The following is a 26,306-nucleotide window of genomic DNA, read 5'->3' on the forward strand; positions in this document are numbered from 1 at the left end:
CGAAATATTCGTCTGAGACCCCATAAAGTATATATATTCTTGATCGTCGCGACATTTTATGTCGATCTAGCCATGTCCGTCCGTCTGTCTGTCGAAAGCACGCTAACTTCCGAAGGAATAAAGCTAGCCGCTTGAAATTTTGCATAAATACTTCTTATTAGTGTAGGTCGGTTGGTATTGTAAATGTGCCATATCGGTCCATGTTTTGATATAGCTGCCATATAAACCGATCTTGGGTCTTGATTTCTTAAGCCTCTAGAGTGCGCAATTCTTATCCGATTTGGATGAAATTTGGCACGACGTATTTTGTTATGATATCCAACAACTGTGCCAAGTATGGTTCAAATAGGTCAATAACCTGATATAGCTGCCATATAAACCGATCTTGGGCCTTGATTTCTTGAGCTTCTAGAGGGCGCAATTGCTGAAATTTTGCATGGCGTATTGGCTGAAATTTTGCATGGCGTATTTTATTCTTACTTCCAACAACTGTGTCAAATAAAGTTCAAATCAGTTCATAACCAGATATAGCTGCGATATAAACCGACCTGTGATCTTGACTTCTTGAGCCTCTAGAGGTCGCAATTATTATCCGATTTGCCTGAAATTTTGTACGACGGATTCTCTCAAGATTATCAACATACGTGTTTATTATGGTCTGAATCGGTCTATAGCCCGATACAGCTCCCATATAAATCGATCTCTCTATTTTACTTATTGAGCCCCCAAAGGACGCAATTCTTATTCGAATTGGCTGACATTTTACACAGGTCTCCAACATATAATTTAATTGTGGTCCAAACCGGACCATATCTTGATATCGCTCTAATAGCAGAGTAAATCTTTTCTTATATCCCGTTTTGCCTAAGAAGAGATGCCGGGAAAAGAACTCGACAAACGCGATCCATGGTGGAGGGTATAAAAGATTCGGCCCGGCCGAACTTAGCACGCTTTTAATTGTTTTAACATAGGTTAGATTGAAAAATGGGTGCGGTCCCATGCTACTATGGACATACACCACAGCCAGTAATAGGCTTGTTGTGCGCTTTAAATTCCGTGCTACTTACAAAATACTTAATTGTTTTCCATGCCACGCCCCTAAGTTGGTTCATGTTTGGTATTGTGTCCCCACCTAGGTGCCTGTATCTATTAGACGTGAAGCCGGTCAATGACAAAGGAAACGCTCCAACGTCTCATCATCTTCCCCGCATACATATGCTATCATTTGCCTTACCAATTTTACATAAGTGAGTTCGTAGTCCTATGTGTCCCGTTATGATACCAATAGCTATACTGACCTCCTTCTTAAAATTTTTCCAAGTTTATTGATGACAGTCCTCTGGCCTTCACTTCCAAATCCTCTACCCTTTCATTCCCCCTTACTCCGTTATGGCCCGGCACCAAAAGGTGCGCATTCTGCCACTCAGAGAAGGCGATAATCTCCTTCTAACACTGCAAGACTGTTCGTGACCTTACCGTCCGTCCGTAAAGATGTTCACATTCGACACTGATCCATCCGTGTAACATGATCTTCCAGATGGCAATACTAGGGTTCCGTCTATCCAAGACAGTGCCGCTGGCAGCAGTGCCTCGAACTCGACCTCAAGGTATGAACTACTTCCATCTCCAATCCATTCTCCCATCGCCTTAAGTCTCATAGCCGCAGTAGCTGCCTCACACTTATTCTCTATGTCAATGAGTCGGATATCTAGAATAGTCTCCAGTGCCCTAGTGGGCGAGAATCTCATCGCTCCGCCTATGAAACGACAACGTGATCTCTGAGCTTGTTGTATGGTCCTAACGTTGCACTTTTTCTCCATAGCAGTCCACCAAACTACTGAGGCGTAAGTAATCACGCTCCTGTAGAGCCAGTGGACTATCCTCGGATTCAAGCCCCATTTCGAGCCTGCGGCCAGTCAACATAGTTCCCCACATCTGTGAGCCTTTTTAGTACACTCCTGAATGTGACACTTTCAATTCAGTTTCCTGTCCAAGATCACTCCTAAGTATTTGACCTTGTCAGATATCGAAATCGTCTTATTGAGGAAAAGTGGTGCGTCAAATTGGCCCACTTTCATCTTCCTCGTGAACAGGCATATTTCAGTCTTCTCTGGGTTAACATTGAGACCCATGAGTCTAGCCCAGTCATATGGCATATGCAAGATCCTTTCGACCCTTCTGGATAGCTGGTTCGGATCCATACCCCAAAAAAGTATTATAACATCGACTGCGTAGCAGCCGTATTCAACTCTCTCTTCAGTTAGCGTACGTAGTTGTTGTTGTTGTTGTTGTAGCAGTTTATTGTGTTCTATCTTTCGTCTGCTTGATTACAATCAGGACATACATCTTGCACGTCGGCATCAATCCTAGAACTGCTCTGGTTTGCCGGGGGAGGTCGATTTCTTCGGGTGCAATGGGTGGCGGTCGTTCTCCAAGGACTACATTCACCCGGTAGCCAATTAACGCGTCTGCTACCGTGTCTGCATGAATGTTGTTCAGACCCGCTTGATATGCCGCTTGATCTAGAGGTTCTCTCTTGTAGCGCTGAACCTCACGCTCTAGATCGTGTAGATCTACCTTAAGGCTTGTGGGCGGTGGGTATCTATCCACAATATAATGATTTGGATGATTTCTGCGATAACAGCCCAAAAGGTATTGCTTAGACAGCATGTAGTTATGTCTTCGCACTGGTAGGATCTTTGTCTCATGATGGAGGTGGTCCACGTGAGAACTGAGGAGACAGCCCGTCGCAGTTCGGAGGGCGGCATTCTGACAGATCTGAATATTATTCCACTGCGTGTTACAAAGTTGACGTGACCACACTGGCGCTGCATAACTTACCACAGACCGGCCAATTGCTTTGTACGTGGTCAACAAGGTTTCTTTGTCTGCACCCAAGTGCTGCCAGCGAGTGACTTGAGGACCTTGTTTCTACTTTTGACTTTATTGCAGATGTGGGAAGAAAGTGTAGGAGCTGTCAAATGTGACGCCGAGTATTTTGGGACACTTGATGGTCGGAATCATTTCTCCATCGACCATCACATTCAGCTCAGTATTCACCTCACGCGTATTTGTAATGAACAGTGTGGCTGAAGATTTGGTGGCGGATATCTTCAGACTTCTTGCAGCGAAATAAGAGGCAAGCTCGTTGAGGTAGACGTTCAACCTATCGTAGATGTCATCAATGGGTGGGGGGCCTGATGCCATGATCGTACAATCGTCCGCATATGATACGATCTCTATGCCGTCTGGAGGAGGTGGGATGGAGGATAGGTAGAGGTTAAACAGAGCCGGAGATATCACCCCACCTTGAGGAACTCCCTGTTTCACTCTACGGTGTTTTGGCTTCTTATCCCTAAATTCCACAAATGACTGGCGGCCACACAGATAATTCGCGACCCATCGTTTAAGGCCTGGCTGGAGGGACGTGTTGGCGATGTCCTCAAATAACTTGGCATGGCTGACAGTGTCGAATACCTTCGATAGGTCCAGAGCCACGAGGACTATCCTATCACATGGCCTGGGCTGATTGAAGCCACGGCAAATGTGTGCGGTTATGGCATGCAAAGCTGTTGTTGTGCTGTGCAGTCTCCGAAATCCATGTTGATGCTCGGCGAATGGAAATTCTCCTACGAGGCTCGGGAGGAGTAATGCCTCAAGCGTCTTTGCCACTGGTGAGAGAAGGGAGATCGGTCTGTACGACTCCCCCAAACTCGGGTCTTTTCCAGGCTTCAGTAGCGGGATCACTCTGCCCATTTTCCAGACATCGGGAACTATAAGAATGTTCAATGACAGGTTAAGGACAGTGGTAAGGTACTCAACTCCAGGTGAATCCAGATTCTTCAGCATCAATGTAGAGATTCCGTCGGGGCCCAACGCCTTGGAAGATTTGGCGCCACGGATGACATTCGTAACTTCGCCCACGGTAAATTGTAATGGCTGTTCATCGGCTCGGAGACCACGAATACGGCGAATGGCTCTCCTTCTTGCCCTGTCTCTCTCGGGATGCACAATTAATTGACGGTTGAACAACCTGTCGCATCTCTTCGGATCAGTCACGGTTAACTCGCCAAAAGTGACTGAGGTCCCGTCTACCGAGAGAGACTTAACAGTGGCCCACAGTTTGCCTGCACCGGTGCCTAAGTTACATTGCTCCAAGTGTTCCAGCCACAAATTCCGCTTATGTTCGTTGACTACCCTGTTTATTTCCAGATTCAGCTCGCTGGTTTGGGGTTAGCGGGGTCCATAGCACGAATCCCATTGGGTCGCACTTGTGGTATTCGACCGGCTGGTATAAAGCGAGCGGCTGCTGCGTTGATGATGTCTCGGAATTTCCTCTCGGCCATAAGCACATCAGAGGGGGGTGGCAGTTCATTGAAACGGCGATTGGTATACTTTCTGAAACCAGTCCAATCGGCCTTCTTATAATTGATGAACGTCCGGCGCTCAGAGGTTATGAAGTCGGGCGGTCGGTCGATGGTGAGAATTATGGGGAGGTGGTCTGACCCCAAAGAGATGACGGCTTGCCAGGATACGTCACTCAGGAGATCAGGGGATGCAATGGAAATGTCTTTCGAGCTGCTGCACCTCCTCGTAATCCTAGTGGGGGCATCCTCATTCACCGTGCAAAACGTGGAGCTATCTATCTGCTCTGCCAAAGCTATGCCACGCTGGTCGTTACCTAGGGGAGAATGCCATGACGTGTGATGTGCATTAAAATCCCCCAGAACCAGACGACTATGGCCAGATAGCAACCCACTTATGTTGGGGTTGCAAGCCTGGCCATTAGTCGGGATACAGCTACCAACCGGCGGTATATACACGTTGTATATCTCTATCTCGGCAGTACCAGACCTGACTGCTACCCCCATACATTCCATGTATGGGTCACTAGCGTCAAGCGCAGGCGAGATAGGTCTATACTGCACGGAATGGTGTATAACGAAGGCCAATCCCCCACCTCCATTCCTTGAGCGATCCTTACGTAGCACATTGTAACCGTGACAACTGTGCAAGCTGCAGGTGTTGGTCAGTTTTGTCTCCTGGATCGCTGCGACCGATATGCTCTTCCGACTCATAAAATCTACGATTTCATCAATCTTGCCACGCAGTCCGTTGCAGTTTAACTGCAAGAACGATACACTTCCCGGCACTGGCCTGGCAATAGTAGGGCTAGGGTGCTGTCGTTGCATAAATTGCCGTACGGGAGAGGTCGGGGGGGTCACATAGTCCGACGACGAGGACGCCGAAGGCGACGACGGGGACGCTTGTGACCCACTGCTGGCTATGTTCGCACAGCACCTAGCGACATAGCCAGTATGACTATACTCCCGTAGCGAGGTTAGGCCAGAGCAAGAACGGAAATGTACCCACTCCAAGCACCGGTTACACCTCACCGACACCGACCGATGATGAAGGCGGTTCTGGCAAACGGAACAGAACCAGGGTCCGGGGTTCTTTTCAATCCCGGCACGGACCGGAAGCGTACGGAGAAGGCACTCCGGGATGTGCCTCTCCCATGACGAAAAAAGACGAACACGTACACTGAGGCGGCAGCCCTTGCCGATGAGGATTCCATCGGGTCAATCCGGCTGCCATGGGATTGCGTACGTAGTAAGTCATTACGGTGGTCACACAAAGGAGTAGCGCTAAAACTCCCCCCTGTGGCGTGCATTGTGCAACTTTCTTCCTTAAATGTATGACATGGGACACACAATTTATTCACCTATTCGTTAGCATATGGTTTTTCCAATCTCTAAGGACCGGGTCGGAGTATATACAAGTCCCAGGCATGCTGTGAAAATATTGGCCAGGTGGGGAGCCAGATAGTCTGCTACTTTCTGTAGTAACGCATTTTTTAAACATAAAATTTAAAATTTGTTAAGACACATAATTACGTGATTTTTAAAAATTGCATTCGACTAAGACACTTAAAACAAGAATAAAATAAATGAAAAAAAAAATAATTTCTCCCCGTCCAAGATTCGAATCCAAGTCCGTTGACACACATTCTCTACACCACAACCGCTTGCCTGAAACCATCAAAAATTGTATATACTACACATACAACTGATCTGCCATCTATTATCGCAGTGGTACAGAGTTCACAGTGTGATAGGTATTATCGGATAAGGGCGGCGGCATTTTTTAATTTTTTTTTTTTTTTGTTAATTTTTGTTTTAAACCAAACAGCAGAGTACCGCAGTATACTACTAAATTTGGTTAAATACCGAAAAAGGTATCCTATTTTCGAATTTGGAAAAGGGTGGGGCCCCTACGCGCTAGCGAAAAAAATTTCCATATACTTCCTAGAAACGCATATTAAGTCTTTTCGCAAGACCTTATTTTGCCAATAAAATATAAATTCGGCATAGGGCTCCCACTTATACTTCTTATATCCAAGACATCGCCTTGGTGTCGGGCCCTAACGGCCCAGCGAAATAAATTTATATACAATATTTGTTTTTTTCTTGTGTCCATTTACTTCCTAAAATTAATAGAAGGTCTTTTCACAATACATTATTTCGCCAATAAAAAATTAATTCGACATAGAGCTCTTACACAGAGCTCTTATATGCCGGAAATCGGCCTCTTGTTGGGCCTCTACGGCCTAGCGGAAAAAGTTTGCATATTTGGTTTTTTCTTGAGTCCAAATACTTGCTAAAAATGCATATAAGGTCGTTTCACAAGACCTTTTTATTTGTATTTGTGTATTTATTAAATTCTGCGCAACAAGTCAAATATCTTATAAATTATAGTGCAGTTTCAAAATTATAGTTGCAAATCTAACACAAGCAAAAAATAAAAACTAATAAATATACATATTGAAAAAGTACATTTCGGCAACATTTTGTTTCAATTACATTTTTGGCAATCAATTACATTGACTATATTGCATTTTGGTAAATTACAATGTAGTAAAAACGTAGAGAGGAAAAAAACAGAATTAAAAAAATAGAAAAATGTTAATTACTTCCTGGTATAACACAAATAAGTAACAAATCAAGTAGAGAAGAAAAAAAGCAAATAGAAAGAAATGAATTATTATTATTTGTATAATTAAAGGATAGGAAAAAATTAAATAACTGTGAAATATAGTATACTATGATCACAAATAAAGGAAAAAAATTGTGTAGCATATTTTTTTTAATTTATTTACGTTGCTGGTAACCTGTATATCAAATGGTAGGGTGTTTTATAGTCGCGTAATACCGGTAAAGAATTGACGTTCCGAAACCAAGCTTCTCCGTCTTAAGGGTATAACTCTTCAACCTCTTTAGGATCTTGCGAATTGTATCCTCTGAAATAGATACTTTGGTTCTTTTTGGACAACTATCTTATACAAGAACTGCCAAACTCTTATATTGAGAGGAGAATCGAAGCAGATACCATAGGTGAAATGGCAAATTGTGTGATATGTTCAGTCCTTCTTAAACCATAAACACAACGTATTATGATGTTGTATGCTACGGTAAGTTTCGCCGACTCCCCGTATCACAATGCGGAAAAGCTCACATCCGTACAACAGACCTGGAACCGGGAGAGACATATGTCTGACCAACGATACTATTGATATGGTCTGACCAGCTTAGCAAACTATTAAAAACTACACCAAGATTTTTGGCACTGGAACCCAAAGACACTTTCTCGCGATTTAGCAGTATCTGATTATCCTGCAGGGCAAATCTCTTATTCCTATCTATTACTAGGTATTTAGACTTGATGGGATTGAGGCACAAACCGTTCGCCACGGCCCATACACATACACTGGAAAGGCCCTCATTAAGTTCAAGTATGCGCTGGACTATGTCATTCAGATGACTGCTCAAAAAGATCTGTACGTCATCTGCATACATGCGACTATGACGTAATTGAAAAGGATCATTGGCATACATTGTGAAAAGTAGTGGGCCTACAATTGAAGCTTGCGGCACACCTTTGTGAAGTATTAAAGACCTAGATATCGAATCACCCGCGTACACCGATTGTGATCTACCAGTCAAATTGGACGTTATCAGGCTTGTGGAGGTAGCAAAGAAATTGAAGAACCGTCTAAGATTAAAAGCCATGTTATGGTGATCCACGGTGTCAAAGTCCTTTGTGTAGTCAAGGATGGCTATGCCGCTCCTAATTGACTCTGAAACCTCTAATAATGCCGTAGTACAGCTATGATTAGCCCTGAACACAGACTGCTTATCACTCAGCAACGATTCGAGTCGTAAATACTCTGCAATTTGTCCGTGTATGTCCTTTTCGAATACCTTGGACAGAAGATAGCATAATATGGATATGTGTCGAATCTTCTGTTAGGTTCTGGAATAACCTTAGAATGTTTCCAAAAAGTGGGAAAGGTACTAGATGTGATAATAGAATTAAAGAAGTACGTAAGATATGAAAATAATCGAGGAAGGATTATACCTCGGATCCACTCCATCAGGACCAATGACGTTAGGCTTTACCAATTAAGAGCCTCATCATGAGTAAAGCATCGGAATGCAAAATTACCGTCACCAATATCACTGTGTTGAGCCATCGTCAGTCATAGAAAGACAGATTTGCCCCAACTATTGATATATTGATGAACATTTCATTCAGTTCATCTACATCGTCATGGGAGAAAGCCGTACCCTTACATTGCCAATACCCAAATCACTAATCATTTTATATTTACTTCTGGAGTCAATGGCAGAACTAAAACGAGCCAAATAACAATTAGTTATTTCACCGATGAAAAATAAACTCGGCATAGAGCTCTTATTTGCCGTAAATCGCCCTGTTGTGGGGTCTTTTCCCAAGATCTTATATTGCCCATTTAAAATAAATTCGAAATAGAGCTCCAAATTTATTGACGGCAGTCCTCTGGTCTTCACTGCCAATTCATCTGCCCTTTCATTCCGCAATGGCCCGTCACCTTAACAATGTGGATCGTGCCATACTCAGAGAAGGCGTTAATCTCATTTCACTCCAAGACTGATAGCCAGTTTACTGTCTCCAAAAAAGTTCACACTAGACGTCCTCGCGTTAGCACTACAGGCGCACTCCGTGATATTCGCCTGCAGAACCGTATTATAGTCAGACAGTCTAAAATATATTTTAGTCCCTGGGTTTTCAATGTAGACCTTCACACCACTCTGTTCTTTAGCTTTGATCCATGTGTGCACCATGATCTTCTAGATGACAATACCATACCTTGATTATACTGCGATGGTATGAACTGATCCTATCCTCTTTTCACTCTCCCATCACCTTGAATTTCATAGCTGCAGTGACTGTCTTACAATTAATCTGTTTGTTTATGGATCGGATATCTAGAATAGTCTCCGCCTATGCCAAGACATGTGCCCTAAACCAGTTGTATTATCCTTGCGTTGCACTTTTTCTCCGTTGCGGTCCACCAAATTACTGAGGCGAAATTAAATATTCGCCTCAGTTATTCCAACTATTCTTCAATTCAATCCCCTTTTCGAGCCTACGGCCCATATACATAGTGTTCAACATCTGTGAGCCTTCTCGGTACGCTCGTTTCAGTGCCACTGTATACTTCTTGGCATGGAAGGATTCTTCTATTTTATGCACAACCTCATGCGGGGCAGCCTTCACTGACCTTCCCGTAACATAGGCATGCTGTTTGTATTTGAGCAGTTTCCTGGATGTCCTACTCTTTATCATCATATCTACTATATAGGTCTGTAGGCCTTTGGTGTCACATAACTTGCCTTGTCGGGCTTGGGCATAAAACCCACCTTTTCCTCCTGCATGGCTTTCGGGGTATATGCAAGTTCTAGGCGAGCTGGGAAAATAGCGGCAAGATGAGGCGTCAGATAGTCGGCCTCCTTTTGTAGTAACGTCAGAAATATTGCATAAGGTGCGGCTGACTTAAATGGTTTGAAGCTCCTAAAGACTTCTTTGCCATAAATTCTGCTATGATAAGCCTTCGATCAAGCTCATTATTCCAAAATTCTGGTGTCTGTGAGTCCCGTCGTATTCTGGGAAAAATGCGTTTTTATCAAAAGCCTCAACATGTCCTCCATTGTCTCTGCTCTCACTCCCTGTTTGGAAATGGATTTTGAGAGAAACTTTTCCATCTTGGCGGCGTCATTAACGCATCGACCTGTTTGCAGTCAAGCTTCCAGGAGGCACTTTTTAGCCGCTCTGGTAATGTTATTGTATTAGTTAAGCTTGAGTAGGAGGGCTAATGGAGACCTTCCAATCCTGAAACTCATCGATAAGATTTTCCGAAGATATTGTTATATCTAAACCTCCTCCCTAATACTATTAACAAAGGTAGCGGTGTTTCCAATATTAACTGTTATTAGATCGTTAGTATTCAAGAATTCTGCCAGGGCCCCGCTTGTTAGCGTTGGTATAACCCCATGAAATATGGTGAAAGTTCGCATCGCACCCTATAAGTACCTCATTTTCTGTGTGTTTTGCCTTCCTTAACAGCCGTTACAGCTCCGACGTGTGTGGCGGTGTCGACGAGGCAGATAATGTGATGCCAGGTATGCTCCACCGTCTCCCTGTCTCAGCATTGTTGTATTCGACGTTGACAACAATGGGAAAAAAATATGATTAAAATTTTTATGACAAATGCCTATAATAAAAAGAGCTATCTTGGCGGATTAGATTTTATTTTTTTATCTTAACTTACACAAAAGAGTTGCCAACTATACACGCTATTCAACATCCTGCCGATTCAAGCTTTTCTTTGCTAAGTTGACGTGCTGCTGTATCCTGCTACACACTATCTGTCTCTTTATACGCACCTTTCCTGCCTCATCCTTGTTCCTGCTTCATTATTTCATCCGAATCCTTGCTTTGGACTTTTCAAGCTTTCTTCTACGACCATTGTTTCTGCCTATATTGAAGCCTGTTTCTGCCAGCTCCTGCTTCTGTGTCCGGATCGCGTCTGGGACAAAATCCGTCACTGCGGATTTGACGGCATTGCTGGTTCCATCTGTGTACGTTACTGCGGGTTTGACAACGGTACAGATTCCATCTTGAATCCATTATTGCGGATTCGTGTGCGTCTACTGAGCGCTTATGCGTGAATGCTGAAACCGTTACTGCGGGTTTATCGTTATTTTATTCGTCTTTGGAATACAGACATGCTTAATCTGAAACCATTACTGTGGGTTTGGCGTTTACTTTACTATATAGACTTTTGCCTATCTTTGTGGGTGGATGTGAGCATACTTGTGTTGATATTTTTGCCGTTTTTTTGTTTTTTTAATCTTCTTGATTATACTTAATCGATATTAAAATTGTAATGTAATATTTTACTTGTATGGTTTACCCAGCTGTCACACGCTGATGAAATAAATAAATAAATAACGCAGGTCCTCGGCCGAGTTCTGTTAGCATAGAATAATTGGTAGTTGACAAGTTTCAGTCCAGATACTTTGTTGCTCATCGTCCTTGGCTCCTGTTTAATACATTGCTGATTTTCTCCATCATAGCGCGTGTATCCGTCCCGCTGCGGTGAAGGTTTATTTGGATGACCCCAATCATTAGTCCTCCAGTAAATGGGCTTCTTGGGAGTGAGTGATGGTCTCATCGTCTGCTTCATGTTATATTCAATATTTGGATCTTTGCCTATCCTAATCTTGAGAGAGTCGGTAATGGTTCCATCGTCGGGTCCCTTTTCTTTAGGCTGTGTTGAGTTTCCTCTCTCTGCACTGCCTGATGTTTTAATATTAGGATCTCTGCTTATACTATTCTTCTAAATCTTGAGTAAGTGGGCCCCTTGGGAGGGAGTTTATGGTCTCTTCGTCGGTTCCCTCTTCGCTAGGCTGCATTGAGTTTCTTGTCATTGCACTGCCTGATATTTAAATTTTAGGATCTTTGCCAGGCTAGTCTGCCGAATCTTGACAGAGTCGATGATTGATCCAACGTCGGGTCCATGTTCGTTAGGTTGTAATGAGTCGAACTTGCCTGCGCTACCTGAGGTTTTGATATTGTCATAGAACGCCATGACTTTCGTCTTAGCCAAACTTATCACGGAGACTTGATGAATGCCCACCACAAGGAGAGTTCCTTCCTCCTTCTCCTCACTGTGTAATACCTCCCATTTCTCCGCGACCAAACCTTAGTTTTGCTTGCCTAAAAAACCCCCTATTCGTTCCGTTGCGAATTTGCTACCCCATCCCTTGATGAAGACCATCGCCTTTGTGAGCTAGGTAATGTCCTTCTTTTTCTCTAGGTCGATACTTCCTACCATATCCATGATGCATTGGCGTCCTTTTGGAAGTCACGGTCCCCCATGAAGACTCAGGGCCCGCACAATGTTGCCCTGGTGGACAAACTGCAAAAATGGAAAATGAAAATTAATACGAAATTACTAGTCTTTTAAAACCACTTGAAACAAGAAGGAATTAAAAAAAAAATAATTCTGTTTGAGATCCACTTCAACTAATAGGTGTTTTTGTACAAAGCTTTTTTTAACAAATGAATGCTACATATTTTTCCCAAAAATTTAAATTTTTGTTAATGTAAACAAAATGGATTTTTTATTGGGATTTCAAAATGCAAAAACATCTTTAAAGAGGACATAAGTGACAGCACATTGGTCAACGCAAGGTGTTCAGACATGAGCATATGGTTAGTACCATTTTTTTAAATAAGAGGCAAAAATAAAGCAATAACTGTCAAAATTAAAATTTGCAGCATAGTCCGAAAAGTTTGACTTGGGCCACCCAAATTTCTTTTCAGTGTTCTTCAGCGAAGTGTCCTGAATCAAAAAAGCTAAATTTTAGCTGCACGAACTATTTTGAAAAAAAGGCTTTTTCTGCTCCTTTTTGGAAGGGGGCTAAAAACACCTTTGGAAAGGGGTTAAAAACACCTTTAATTGCAATCCCAGGACAGCCGGTTGTACGCACCGGATTGACGCGATGGAACCCTTATCGGCAAGGGCTGCCGCATCAGTGTACGTGTTCGTCTTTTTCGTCATGGGAGAGGCACATCCCGGAGTGCCTTCCCCGCACGCTTCTGGTCCGTGCCGGGATTGAAAAAACCCCAGACCCTGGTCCTGTTCGGTTTGCCAGAACCGCCTCCATCATCGGTCAGTGTCGGTGAGGTAAACCGGTGGATGGAGTTGGTACATTCCCGATCTTGCTCTGGCCTGCGAACATAGCCAGCAGTCGGTCACAAGTGTCGTCGTTGTCGCCTTCTCCGTCCTCGTTGTCGAACTATGTGTAGTAGTCAGTTCCGGCACTGCCGAGATAGATCTATACAACGTGTACATACCGCCGGTTGGTAGCTGTGTCCCGATTAATAGCCAAGCTTACAACCCCGATATAAGCGGGTTACTATCTGGGCATTCTCGTCTGGTTCTAGGGGACTTTAATGCGCATCACACTTCATGGCATTCTCCCCTAGGTAACGATCAGGGCATAGCCGGCAGAGCAGATTGAAAGCTCCACGTTTTGCACGGTGAATGAGGATGCCCCCACTAGGACTACGAGGAGGTCCAGCAGCTCGCCAGACATTTCCATTGCATCCCCTGATCTCCTGAGTGACGTGTCCTGGGAAGCCGTCATCTCTTTGGGGTCAGACCACCTCCCCATAATTCTCACCATCGACCGACCACCCGACTTCAAAACCTCTGAGCGCCGGACGTTTATCAATTATAAGAAGGCCGATTGGGCTGGCTTCAGAGAGTATACCAATCGCCGCTTCGGATGTGCTAGTGGCCGAGAGGAAATTTCGAGACATCATTAACGCAGCAGCCGCTCGCTTTATACCAGCCGGTCGAATACCCCAAGAGCGGCCCAATTTCCCGGCGCAAGCAGTGGTACTCGCAGACGAACGTGATGGGATTCGTGGTATGGACCCCACTAACCTCAGAATCAGCGAGCTGAATCTGGAAATTAACAGGGTAGTCAACGAACATAAGCAGAATTTGTGGCTGGAACACTTGGAGCAACGTAACTTAGGCACCGGTGTAGGCAAACTGTTGAGTCACTATCGAACCCCGGTAGACGGGATTACAGGACTTCAGTCACTTTTGGCGAAATAACGGAGACTGATCCGAAGAGATGAGCCACGTTGTTCAACCGTCAATTTATTGTGCATTCCGAGAGTGACAGGGCAAGGAGGAGAGCCATTCACCGTATTCGTGGTCTCCGAGCCGATGAACAGCCATCACAATTTACCGTGGGCGAAGTTACTAATGCCATCCGTGGCGCCAAATCATCTAAGGCGTTGGGCCCCGACTGATTCTCCAAATTGATGTTAAAGAATCTGGATTCACCTGGAGTTGAGTACCTTACTGCTGTCCTCAATCTGTCTTTGAGCACTCTATAGTTCCCGATGTCTGGCAAATGGACAGAGTGATCCCGCTACTGAAGCCTGGAAAGGACACGAGTTTGGGGGAGTCGTACAGACCGATCTCCCTTCTCTCACCAGTGGCAAAGACGCTTGAGGCATTACTCCTCCTGAGCCTGGTAGGAGAATTTCCATTCGCCGATCATGGATTTCGAAGACTGCATAGTACAACAACTGCTTTGCATGCCATAACCGCACACATTTGCCGTGGCTTCAATCAGCCCAGGCCATGTGATAGGATAGTCCTCGTGGCTCTGGATCTATCGAAGGTATTCGACACTGTCAGCCATGCCAAATTATTTGAGGACATCGCCAACGCGTCCCTCCAGCCAAGCTTGAAACGCTGGGCGAATTATCTGTTGGTCGCCAGTCATTTGTGGAATTTAGGGATAAGCAGTCGAAACACCGTAGAGTGATATAGGGAGTTCCCCAAGGTGGGGTGATATCTCCGGCACTGTTCAACATCTACCTATCCTCCATTCCACCCCTCCGGACAACATAGAGATCGTATCATACGCGGACGATTGTACGATCATGGCATCAGGCCCCCAACCCATTGATGACATCTGCGATAGGTTAAACGTCTACCTCAACGAGCTTGCCTCATATTTCTCTGCAAGAAATCTGAAGATAACTGCCACCAAATCTTCAGCCACATTGTTCACTACAACTGTAATGGTCGATGGAAAAATGATTCCGACCATCAAGTGTCCCAAAATAGTTGGCGTCACATTTGAGAGCTCTTACACATTCTCCCCACATGCCACAGCAATTTGCGATAAAGTCAAAAGTAGAAACAAGGTTCTCAAGTCACTTGCTGGCAGCACTTGTGGTGCAGACGAAGAAACCTTGTTGATCACGTACAAAGCAATTGGCCGGTCTATCGTAAGTTATGCAGCGCCATGCTGTCTAAGCAATACCTTTTGGGCTGTTATCACAAAGACCATCCAAATCATCATCTTTTGGAAAGATATCTACCGCCCAGAAGCCTTAAGGTAGATCAACATGATCTCGAGTTTGAGGTTCAGCGCTACAAGAGGGAACCTCTAGATCGAGCGGCGCATATAAAGCAGGTCTAGACAACATTCATGCAGACACGATAGCAGATGCGGTAATTGGCTACGGGCTGAATGTAGTCCTTGGAGAACGACCGCCTCCCATTGCACCTGAAGAAATTGACCTCCTCCGGCAAAGCAGAGTAGTTCTGGCTCAATTACGTTCGGGCAGATGCAGCCGCCTCAACTCCTACAGAGCAAGGATTGATGCCGACGTGCAAGATGTATGTCCCGACCCACTCGACTTTGACCCAGATCCCTTTAGACGCACCCCATCTTAGTCGCAGAGTTCCTTTGTCTTGACACTCAACAGAATCAAGCAGACAAAAGATAAAACACAATAAACTGCTACAACAACAACAATCTTTAATCGCATTGCAGCATATCAAAACATTCTACAATAATATTTCTGCTATAGTCCCATGGATAAACTAAAACTTAAAAATTAACATAAACACCGGAAGTCAATAAAACAAAAAACACAATACCTTAGACTTTCCATAGTCAAGCAAATAAATAGAAAATATTTAAAGCAACAGTTAATCAGTGTTTTGATACCCTTTGTGGTAAACGGGTATTATCATGGCGCAGCGGGTGAATAAAATGAAAATTAACAATTAATTAATTAACCGAATCGGATAATAGATAATAGGAGTAATATAAGGTTTAAAATCGATCTGAGTATTTGTTGAGTCTCGTAACAGAGGTCATCATGTTAAATGTAAGCCACAAGGTGAAGCATTGCGCCCCAGATAGTGTGGATACTTCTAAGGAGCCTTTTGGCGGTATCAATTCATTTCGCTGGCGCAAAGCGAATCGCTAACATGTCATAATTCACATGGATGTTCGATGGGTCGGGACATGTTCGATAACCCGTTCGTTTACCAAATGCCACTCCTGGGACCGACGATCTGGTGGAATCCTACCGGATGAACAGCCTATATCGATCTGTCGTGCTTTCTTATCACTCCGAAATAAGAGGCGACCATCTTCCCTTTCCGTGATGGTCGTGGCATCCTTAGGAAGCCATAGTCCTCAATGAAGACTCAGGGGCCGTGCGCGCTTCCGTCGTTGCTGTTCCAACTTTGTCTCCCTCCGCAGTACACTGTAAGGAGTCTCCATTACGGGCTTGGTCTTCCCAGAGTACTTAAAAGTGTGGAGCTCTTCTTCTTCTTCGTTATCTTGGCAGTGTTATGCTCTTCAGAAGATCTGATTATCTTTTCAGCTTCCGTAGAAGTGCCTGGAATGTCAGTTATATCCCTTCCTGCAGATTGCGCTTTCGCCCGATTGCGCTGCCGGTACTCACTCCTATGTCTCCTTCGTCGTGCACCGTATTGCTTTCCCGGTCTCCTTATGAGCTTAGCTAAGCTATCGCAGACTTCTGCTGTCATCCCGCTACCCTCATCTCTCGATTCGGCTGCGATGACTGTTTCATTGACACTGTTGCTGTCTAAATCCCAGTCGGAAACCCCACCTTCACTTAAAGGCTGGAGACGAACTGTGCATCCCTTTGTTTTATCCGCCTCTTCCTCATATGTTAGTCTAACGACTGGTTGTGCGCTTGAAGCATTACTCTTGAGTACAGGTGCCAAGGCACCCACACCTATAGTAGGGAAGGACAACACGCTACAGCTTGATGCCACCACCACAGCTGTTGGGTCTTTGGAGTCCATATTTAGCCTACTTCTGAAGGCTTTAGCATTTTTTCATTGACACTGTCACTGTCTGAATCGGAAACACCATCTTTACTTAAAGGCTGGGGACGAACTGTGCTTCCCTCTGGTTTATCCATCTCTTCCTCATTTGAAAGTCTGACGTCTGCTGTGCGTTTGACTCTTGACTACAGGTGCCAAGGCACCCACATATATAGGAGAGGCGGACAGCATGCTACGGTTGGCGGTGGCGGCACGTAATAGGTAGTACATATTCTGAGATACAGATATTTTTCTTTGAGAAGAGAAATGAAATCACATTCCTTTCACTCAAGGCTTCACAGTTGAGAGGGAGAGAGAGAATGAAACAAAATTCGGAGACTTTTCTGGACAAGTTTAGAGAATTTGTCGACGATTAAATTTTATTATCTTAAAGATAATAGGGTTATGTCCATAGTGGCATGGGGCGGATTTATATCCGCACCCTCTTTTCAACCTTAAGATGTCTTTGAAGTCAATGCCACGGTAGACGTTTGGGCTGCCTTTTCAAGCTCATTTGTTTTTCTCATTTGAATATTATTTTGCAGATTTTCTAGTAAAGAAAATATCTATTTTGGCTTTGCTGTTCAGTAATAACTGTGCACTACAAGAATATTGAAGATTGTATGCATTTATATTGCAATGTAAATTTGTATTCACATTATACGTAAAATCCTATTCAATATAATAAATTATATACTTTTAAAGCTAATAATCTTTGATTTTATTGCTTATTTTGTTGACAATATGCTTTCAGATATATTTTTCACATCCACATGTTCATTCCAAATTACGCAATGGTACTGCAAAAGGAGGGCGTGGTACTTCCAGATCCTCAAATGTTACAGAGAAAAATAATGGCAGCTCTTCTGTTTCATCGGGAAACGGAGGGTCCACACCTAGCACTTCACCTACATCATTTTTACCACCCCGTGCAGAAAAGCGCAAATCAAAAGACGAACCTTCTTCCCCCACAAACGTTGATAATGACTTTTCAAATTGTACCATGATCAATGCAAGCGGAATAGCGATTTCTACAAGCGGGGGAGCTAATCTTAACCAGCCACAAAGCTTAATAAATCCTGTGACAGGCCTTAACGTTCAAATAAGTACGAAAAGATGTAAACCTGCTGTGCCATGTGCTATATCTCCAGTTTTGCTGGAATGTCCAGAACAAGACTGTAGTAAAAAATATAAGCATGCCAATGGCCTACGTTACCATCAGTCCCACGCCCACGGAAATGTTTCAATAGTAGATGATGACTCTATTGCAGATATTGACGAACCAATAATTACACCTTCAAACAGTCCCGTGTTAATAACCATTCCAGTTGAATCCGAAGTGATTGAAAATGTAGGTTCAATAATAATCGACCGACCATCTGCCTTAAAAGTGACAGATTCAATAAAATTGGAGGATACTGAAACATCACCAACTCTCATATCAACTAATACTACAGAGCCAGAGAAAACTCTTTTAAAGTCAACATCATGTGGTGAAATATGTAAAATCGCAACTGAGAAAGTTCTTGCTTCCTCCCAAATTTCGTCGGACACTTCTAATATGTGTCAGGCAGTGGAAGATTTAGATAAGAAGGGAAGTGGTTGTACTCCATCGACTTCTGTAGAAGAAAGTGACCACCTTAATAATGCTCGTAAGTACATGCTTATTTTTTGTTTATAAAAATAATACAAAAGCTTTCGTCACCAAAATTATGTTGTTGGTTTTATTTGTCCAGCTGAAACCAATATAGCGTTTGTGTTCGTTTCTATTTAAAATAGAAAGCAAAATAAAAACATTTTTTTTATCAGGTTTTAGGCAAAATGTGGCTGCGATTCATGCATTGGTCGCAACCACATTTTGCATAAAACTTAGAAGAACAATTTTTATTTTACGTTCTGTTTTAAATAGAAACAAAAACAAATATTAATTATATTTTCAACTTCCTATCTTCAGGTAAAATAATTCCTTCAGATGTTTACAGTTGTTTCGTTTCTTCCCACGAGTGGACGCGTTTTTTACAAGCTCCCATAAAACGACCTCCATCATCAGAAATTAACTATAAAAGAAAGTGAAAATTGTTGCAAAGCACTACTAAGCTGTTGTTGTTGTGGTATCAGTTTGTTGTGTTCTTTCTTTCGTCTGCTTGACTCTATTGAGTGTCAAAACCTAGGAACTCTGCTACTAAGATGGGGTGCGTCCACAGGGATCTGGGTCTGAGTCCAGTGGGTGCGGTCGTGTGGTCCCTGGTTACAATGGGGACATTCATCGTGCAAGTCGGCATCGGCTGCATCTGCCGGAACGTAATTGAGCCAGAACTACTCTGGTTTGCTGTGGGAGGTCAGTTTCCTCAGGCGCAATGGGAGGCGGTCATTCTCCAAGGACTACATTCACCCGGTAGCCAATCACCGCATCTGCTATCGTGTCTGCATGAATGTTGTCTAGATCTGCTTTATATGCCGCTTGATCTAGAGGTTCTCTCTTGTAGCGCTGAACCTCAAACTCGAGATCACGTAGATCTACCTTAAGGCTTCTGGGCGGTAGATATCTATCCAAAAGAAGATGATTTGGATGGTCTCTGTGATAGCATCCCAAAAGGTATTGCTTAGACAGCATGTAGTTATGTCTTCGCACTGGTAGGATCTTTGTCTCATGATGGAGTTGGTCCACGTGAGAACTGAGGAGACAGCCCGTCGCAGTTCGGAGGTAGGCATTGTGACAGATTTGAATATTATTATTCTGCGTGACCACACGGGCGCTGCATAACTTACCACAGACCGGCCAATTGCTTTGTATGTGGTCAACAAGGTTTCTTCGTCTGCACCCCAAGTGCTGCCAGCAAATGGCTTGAGAGCCTTGTTTCTACTTTTGACTTTATCTCAAATTGCTGTGGCATGTGGGGAGAATGTGTAAGAGCTGTCAAATGTGATGCCAAGTATTTTGGGACACTTGATGGTGGGAATCATTTCTCCATCGACCATCGCAGTCAGCTCAGTATTCACCTCACGCGTATTTGTAGTGAACAATGTGGCTGAAGATTTGGTGGCGGATATCTTCAGATTTCTTGTAACGAAATATGAGGCAAGCTCGTTGAGGTAGACGTTCAACCCATCGTAGATGTCACCAATGGGTGGGGGGCCTGATGCCATGATCGTACAATCGTCCGCATATAATACGATCTCTATGCCGTCCGGAGGGTGTGGAATGGAGGATAGGTAGAGGTTAAACAGTGCCGCAGATATCACCCAGCTTGGGAAACTCCCTGTTTCACTCTACGGTGCTTCGACTTCTTATCCCTGAATTCCACAAATGACTGGCGACCACACAGATAATTCGCGAACCAGCGTTTAAATAGTTTGGCATGGCTGACCGTGTCGAATACCTTCGATAGGTCTAGTGCCACGAGGACCGTCCTATCACATGACCTGGGCTGATTTCGGTGATGGCATGCAAAGCAGTTGTTTTGCTATGCAGTCTTCCAAAATCCATGTTGATGCTCGGCGAATGGAAATTCTAGGCTCGGGAGGAGAAATGCCTCAAGGGTCTTTGCTACAGATGAGAGAAGGAAGATCGGTCTGTACGACTCCCCCAAACTCGGGTCCTTTCCAGGCCTCGGTAGCGGTATCACTCTACCCATTTTCCAGACATCGGGAACTATAACAGTGTTCAAAGACAGGTTAAGGACAGTGGTAAGGTACTCAACTCCAGGTAAGTCCAGTTTCTTCAACATCAATGTAGAGATTCCGTCGGGGACCAATGCCTTGGATGATTTGGCGCCACGGATGATATTCGTAGCTTCACCAACGGTAAATTGTGATGGCTGTCCATCGTTTCGGAGACCACGAATACGGCGAATGGCTCTCCTCCTTGCCCTGTCACTCTCGGGATGCACAATAACGGTTGAACAACCTGGCGCATCTCTTCGGATCAGTCACCGTTACTTTGCAAAAAGTGGCTGAGATCCTATCATCCCGTCTACCGGGGTTCGAGAGTGACTTAACAGTAGACCATAGCTTGCCTAAACCGGTGCCAAATTTCGCCTATGTTCGTTGACTACCCTGTTTATTTCCAGATTCAGCTCGCTGATTCTGGGATTAGTGGGGTCCATACAACGAATCCATGCAAAATATGAAGCCTTAAATCTGCTCTGCCAAAGCTATGCCACGCTGGTCGTTACCTAGGGGAGAATGCCATGATGTGATGCGCATTTAAGTCCCCAAGAAACAGATCATTATGGGCAGATAGGAACCCACTTATGTCGGTCTTTTAAGCCTGGCCATTAATCGGGACACCAACCGGCGGTATGTACACGTTGTATAGCTCTATCTCGGCAGTACCGGACCTGACTGCTATCCCCATGCATTCCATGTAGGGGTCACTAGCGACAGGCGCAGGAGAGATAGGTCTATATTGCACGGAATGGTGTATTACGAAGGCCAATCCCCCACCTCCATTCCTTGAACGATCCTTGCATAGCACATTGTATCCGTGACAACTGTGCGAGCTGCAGGTATTGGCCAGCTTTGTATCCTGGATCGCTGCGACCAATATGCTCTTCCGACTCATTAAATCCACAATCTCATCGATCTTGCCACGGAGACCGTTGCAGTTTAGTTGCAAAAAAGATACACTTCCCGGCACTGGCCTGGCAATATTGGGGCTGGGATGCTGCTGTTTCGTATATTGCAGCATGGGAAAGGTCAGGGGGTCACATAGTCTGACGATGACGACGCTTGTGACCCACTGCTGGATATGATCGCACAGCACCTTCCATCGGGTCAATCCGTACAATGGGCTGGCATCTGCTACCGTGTATGCATGAATGTTGTCTAGACCCGCTTTATATGCTGCTTGATCTACAGGTTCTCTCTTGTAGCGCTGAACCTAACGCTCTAGATCATGTAGATTTACCTTAAGGCTTCTGGGCGGTGGATATCTATCCACAAGAAAGCTCTTCATACTTTGCGATTTAAAACTTTAAAGAAATGTGTTGCCAGTGCCTTATGGCATTAAATGAATGGGCAAAAACGATAACAAAATAAAATATATCGAGTAATCAATAAAAATAGCAAATAAAAAGCTGAAACAAAATTTTTGCCGACTTTAATTCTAAAAATATTTTTCCAAATTTTACAAAATTCTTTGTTTTTTAACTTTGTATCTTCCACCGACAAAAAGTGTATTAATTTCATGAGACTTTTCCCAAGATAGCGAAATATTAATTTATTTCTGTACAAATTATATATTCCTGATTGCCTTAAAATTCTAAGACTATCTGGCCATATCCGGAGGACGTGAGCTGAAAATTGGTGCAGACATTGTTTTTTACAAAGTGCAGGTTAAGTTCGACGATGTAATACACTAAATAAAGTGACCCCCAAAATTAAGAGAATTGAACGAAATGGTAATAAAATTGGTCATGATGTGGCGCAAAAGTTTTTTCTTGGTTTACAAAATTTATTATTTTTTAGTATAGGAGAATAATCCAAAATCGAGTTAAATTTTTAGTACCAATTTTATAAAATTTTGACTTGTCTTTCTTAAAAATTATTATTTTTTCTGTGAAATGAGTAGGTTAAAGTGGCAGTCTGCCATCATACTCACTTAGACGTTTTCGTCCATTGTGATACCACAGAAACAGAAGGGAAGAAGAAGAAAATCCAGATTGCTTTAATAAACCCAACAACTTGCGAACGGTAACATCTGCTAAATCAGACAGCTTCTCAAAGAAATGATATCCTATAGTGGAACTATTTCTTGCTGCCAGTGCGCCACACACACATAAGGTGTTCTACAGTCTCTTCTTCCTCGACGTTTTCACCAGTGTTGCCATTTTCTTTATTCTTTATATTTTTTTTACAATGGTAGGTTCCTACCAAATTGGTAGGTTCTTATTTTCTAGGTAGGTTGGTAGGCTGGCCTAAATTTTTGGTAGGTTTTTCCAACAAATAAATATCACGTTAATTACTGACAAAATTGCAGCGGATACATAGAATTTATTCACTTCTGTCGTTTCCGTGTATTTTTTAAGAGTGCAAAATAAAGTCATGGGTGCCGAAGAGCCAAATACTGTTACTTAAAATTTCTGGAAAAAGGGGGAAAGTTCTGTTACTGGTACGAGAGTTAAGAGATCTCTAAACAAATTTCTTTTGTGCATTCAATGCCTTCAATCGGAAAACAGGGCTATGTGGTCAGGTCTGGCCCATACTCAGAAATTGAGGGGTTCATGCAACTCTGTAATAGCGCAAATGGGTAGTAAAAACGCATTTTAGGGTTCAAACACTTAAATGTGCATTGAAATTGGGATAAAAAAACGACTTTACGAATTCAAGATTTCTTATCGGAAGATAAGAAGGGTGCTATGTTGAGAATTTTGAAATGTTCATCGATCTCGTTGAGAGATCTGCGAGTGTCGAGGGCAGTTTTTGTGTTCAAAAATACATTTTCCAGGGATTTAATGGCTGTCTGAGAAGATATTTATGCCAATCGTCGTAATGACATTATATCTTAGCCATTCCACCACTTAATTGCAAAGACGAAACTTCTTATCGCCCAATAGGATTTTCGGCTCAGACACAATTTCCCAAATAGCCTCCGACGAATGGATACCAGTGACATCCTCCTCTGGCGCCACGTTGTTCGTTGGAGAATTTCCAGGGAAATGTATACCTACGAGTAGTTCTAGTGTATCCTCACTAGACTTTGTCCATACATTCTCCGACTTCTGAATATATACCACCGTAATAGATCTCGAGGACAGAATCTTCCTTAGCCTAGAGGCATCAGATATGACCTTCACGGAGTTGCAGAATTCTACCTAGGATTTGTTTTGAGCCTTTCTCAGCTCGCTCTTATGTTTTCTTTGCTCAGCTTTATAGATGTCCCTATTATGTGGTCGTCTTGTGGCTTTTGTTCCTTGAGGAGTTTTCTGCAGTTCTTCCTTAGACCAACCAGCTTTGTGGTCCACCATGGCGTTCATTGTTTGCCCCTTGGCTTGGACCAGCGCATGACGTCTATTTGTGCCGAAATTTATCCCAATCCGCCTTTCTTCACTTCTGCAGTGCTTTCTCCAAGGCTGAAACTAATATAACGATGATCAGAGAAGCTATGGTCATCCAACACTTCCTAGGCGCATATTCTTCCACTTATATCTTCCAATACAAAGGTCGGTTTATCCCCTTCATTACAAATCGCCAGATTGCAACTTATAATATATTCGCAGTTCACTCCTATCGTTGACATCCGAACTTCCCCATATCTGGTGATGTGCATTAGCATCACTTCCTACGATGAGGCTTTTCTTTCCTAGAGAAGCGGCTTCAACCAGTGACTAAAGGTTTAAAGGCGGCATCTCCGAATCGTGTGCCATACTGATGACAGTCCATTGACTATCCCACTCCAATTATTCCTAGGGATGCAGCCCTGTTCTTCTCCCTTGTCGACAACTGCCATCACCAAACTGTCCCTAGCGACATTAGAAAAGGTTCTTGGACCCATCTTACCGTTGTTCGCTCTAGTTCTTTTAGGCATGGGATGCCCTCAGCCTTTTGGCTGATTGCAGTACAGTTTCCGCAGCCTTTCCTCAGCATTTTGGCTGACTGCGGTGCACTTTTCGAATCTAGAAGTGTAGTCTTTGGGGTAGCCTGTGCAGCCATTTCTGAACCCAATTTAGGCAGTCTCACTCTCACTCATAGGAGTCTTAGAATCATTCACACCAAGCCTCTCAATAAACCTGAGATCGATGCGTCTTTTATTATTTTAACCTCTTAAAGAGCGTGTTGGTTTGCCGGGGAAGACCGATGGCATAGGCAAATTGTAGGCATGCGAAGAAAGAATAGGTCCGGCCTTGTCCTTAAGACTCGAACCAGGTGTCTTCGTTTAAAACCCCTGCTGACCAGTCGTCTGTCGGCTAGTGGAGACTGGAGCAGTCGCTCCACCAGTGGAGGTTTCAGTAGCAGACAACATGCTACGGCCTGATACCACCACCGCAGCTGTTGGGTCTTTTCAGTCTATTCTAAGCCTACTCTCGGGCTCTAGATCTGCCGCTCCACTGGAAACAGGCGCAGATCATCAACCGCCTAATAGATAGCACTATCGCAGCTATCCTTGAGTGGCATACATTTTTCTTCTAAAAATAATGACCTATTACGAGTTGCAGGAAAATTCTTGCGGAGTGAAATAACAAAATATCCGCTCCACTTAACGGTTCAAACAAGAATCTCGACAAAAATCATTTTTAAAGATAAAATTTAGCTCTGACCAGGGCCGCCTCAAAACTATTTTTCTTTCTTACTAAAAACCAAATTTTAATGAAATTTGTTCTAGGCAAATTTCAATGAAAGGTTTTCTAAATACAAATATTCATCGTTCCTTTCTTCAACGACAAAGCGTCTGCCACGGCCGGACCCATTGAAATATTTTTTTTGAAAAATAAAACTTTAATTAAATTTTTCCTTGCAGACAAAAATTTTTTTCTTAAGATAGGATCAATAAGATTTTTTTGAAAGACCAAATTATAATAATTTTTTTCTGGACTATATTTCTGTCTGTTATTTTTCAAGGCCAAAATTTCAAAAAAATTTTTTGTGCCTGCTGTTTGTGTCTGGGGCCCTCCTTTGTTTTCTAAAAGAAGATTTTAATAAATTTTGGTAACATATTTAAAAAAAAATTGTAAAGACAATTTCAATAAATATTTAAAAAGACAAAATGTTAATAAATGTTTCTTTAAACACCGCAATATAATGTAATTTTTAAAAAAGACAAAATTTTTAACATTGTTGTACATAAAAAATTATTAAAATTTTCCTTAAGGCAAAATGAAAGATCATCCTGCGCCCTCCGCTCTGCTGCGCCCTTTTACAATACACAGTACAAAAATTCTCCTAAATTTGTAATCTAAACGTCTAGGTCTCATGGGCGCATCTTTATTATATAATTGTCTACAATTTTGCTTAAATATTACACTAGACAAATTTATTAAAAAAAAAAATCAGCTAAAAATGTTGGTGTAATGGATGGTACTATGTTTCATAGTTGATATCACAAAAATGTCAACGATAACATATTACTTTTACTAAATAGTTTTAAAAGTTATGGGAAAATGTCCTTCTGAATGAAATCAGCAAGTTTTTTTGCTTCAAAAGAACAGAAAGTCAGCTTGAAATGAGACGGCAGTAATTTTTCTACAACAACAAACATTTTAATTTTCATGATCATGTTTCATGTTTTAATACT

The 26,306-nt window shown here is 43.1% G+C and overlaps 1 protein-coding gene across 8 annotated transcripts in view; it reads left to right on the top strand.

The window, feature by feature from the left end:
• Positions 1 to 26,306, top strand: part of LOC106092016 (zinc finger protein 609) — a 342,622-nt gene that overhangs the window by 170,798 nt on the left and 145,518 nt on the right. For all 8 annotated transcript variants that reach the window (XM_059368812.1, XM_059368806.1, XM_059368804.1 and 5 more), the window contains one exon: positions 17,829 to 18,726. In XM_059368812.1, the coding sequence (XP_059224795.1) occupies positions 17,829 to 18,726 (898 nt within the window). The remainder of the gene's footprint in view (positions 1 to 17,828; positions 18,727 to 26,306) is intronic.

This window comes from Stomoxys calcitrans, chromosome 5 (genome assembly GCF_963082655.1).
Source record: "Stomoxys calcitrans chromosome 5, idStoCalc2.1, whole genome shotgun sequence".
NCBI lineage: Eukaryota > Metazoa > Arthropoda > Insecta > Diptera > Muscidae > Stomoxys > Stomoxys calcitrans.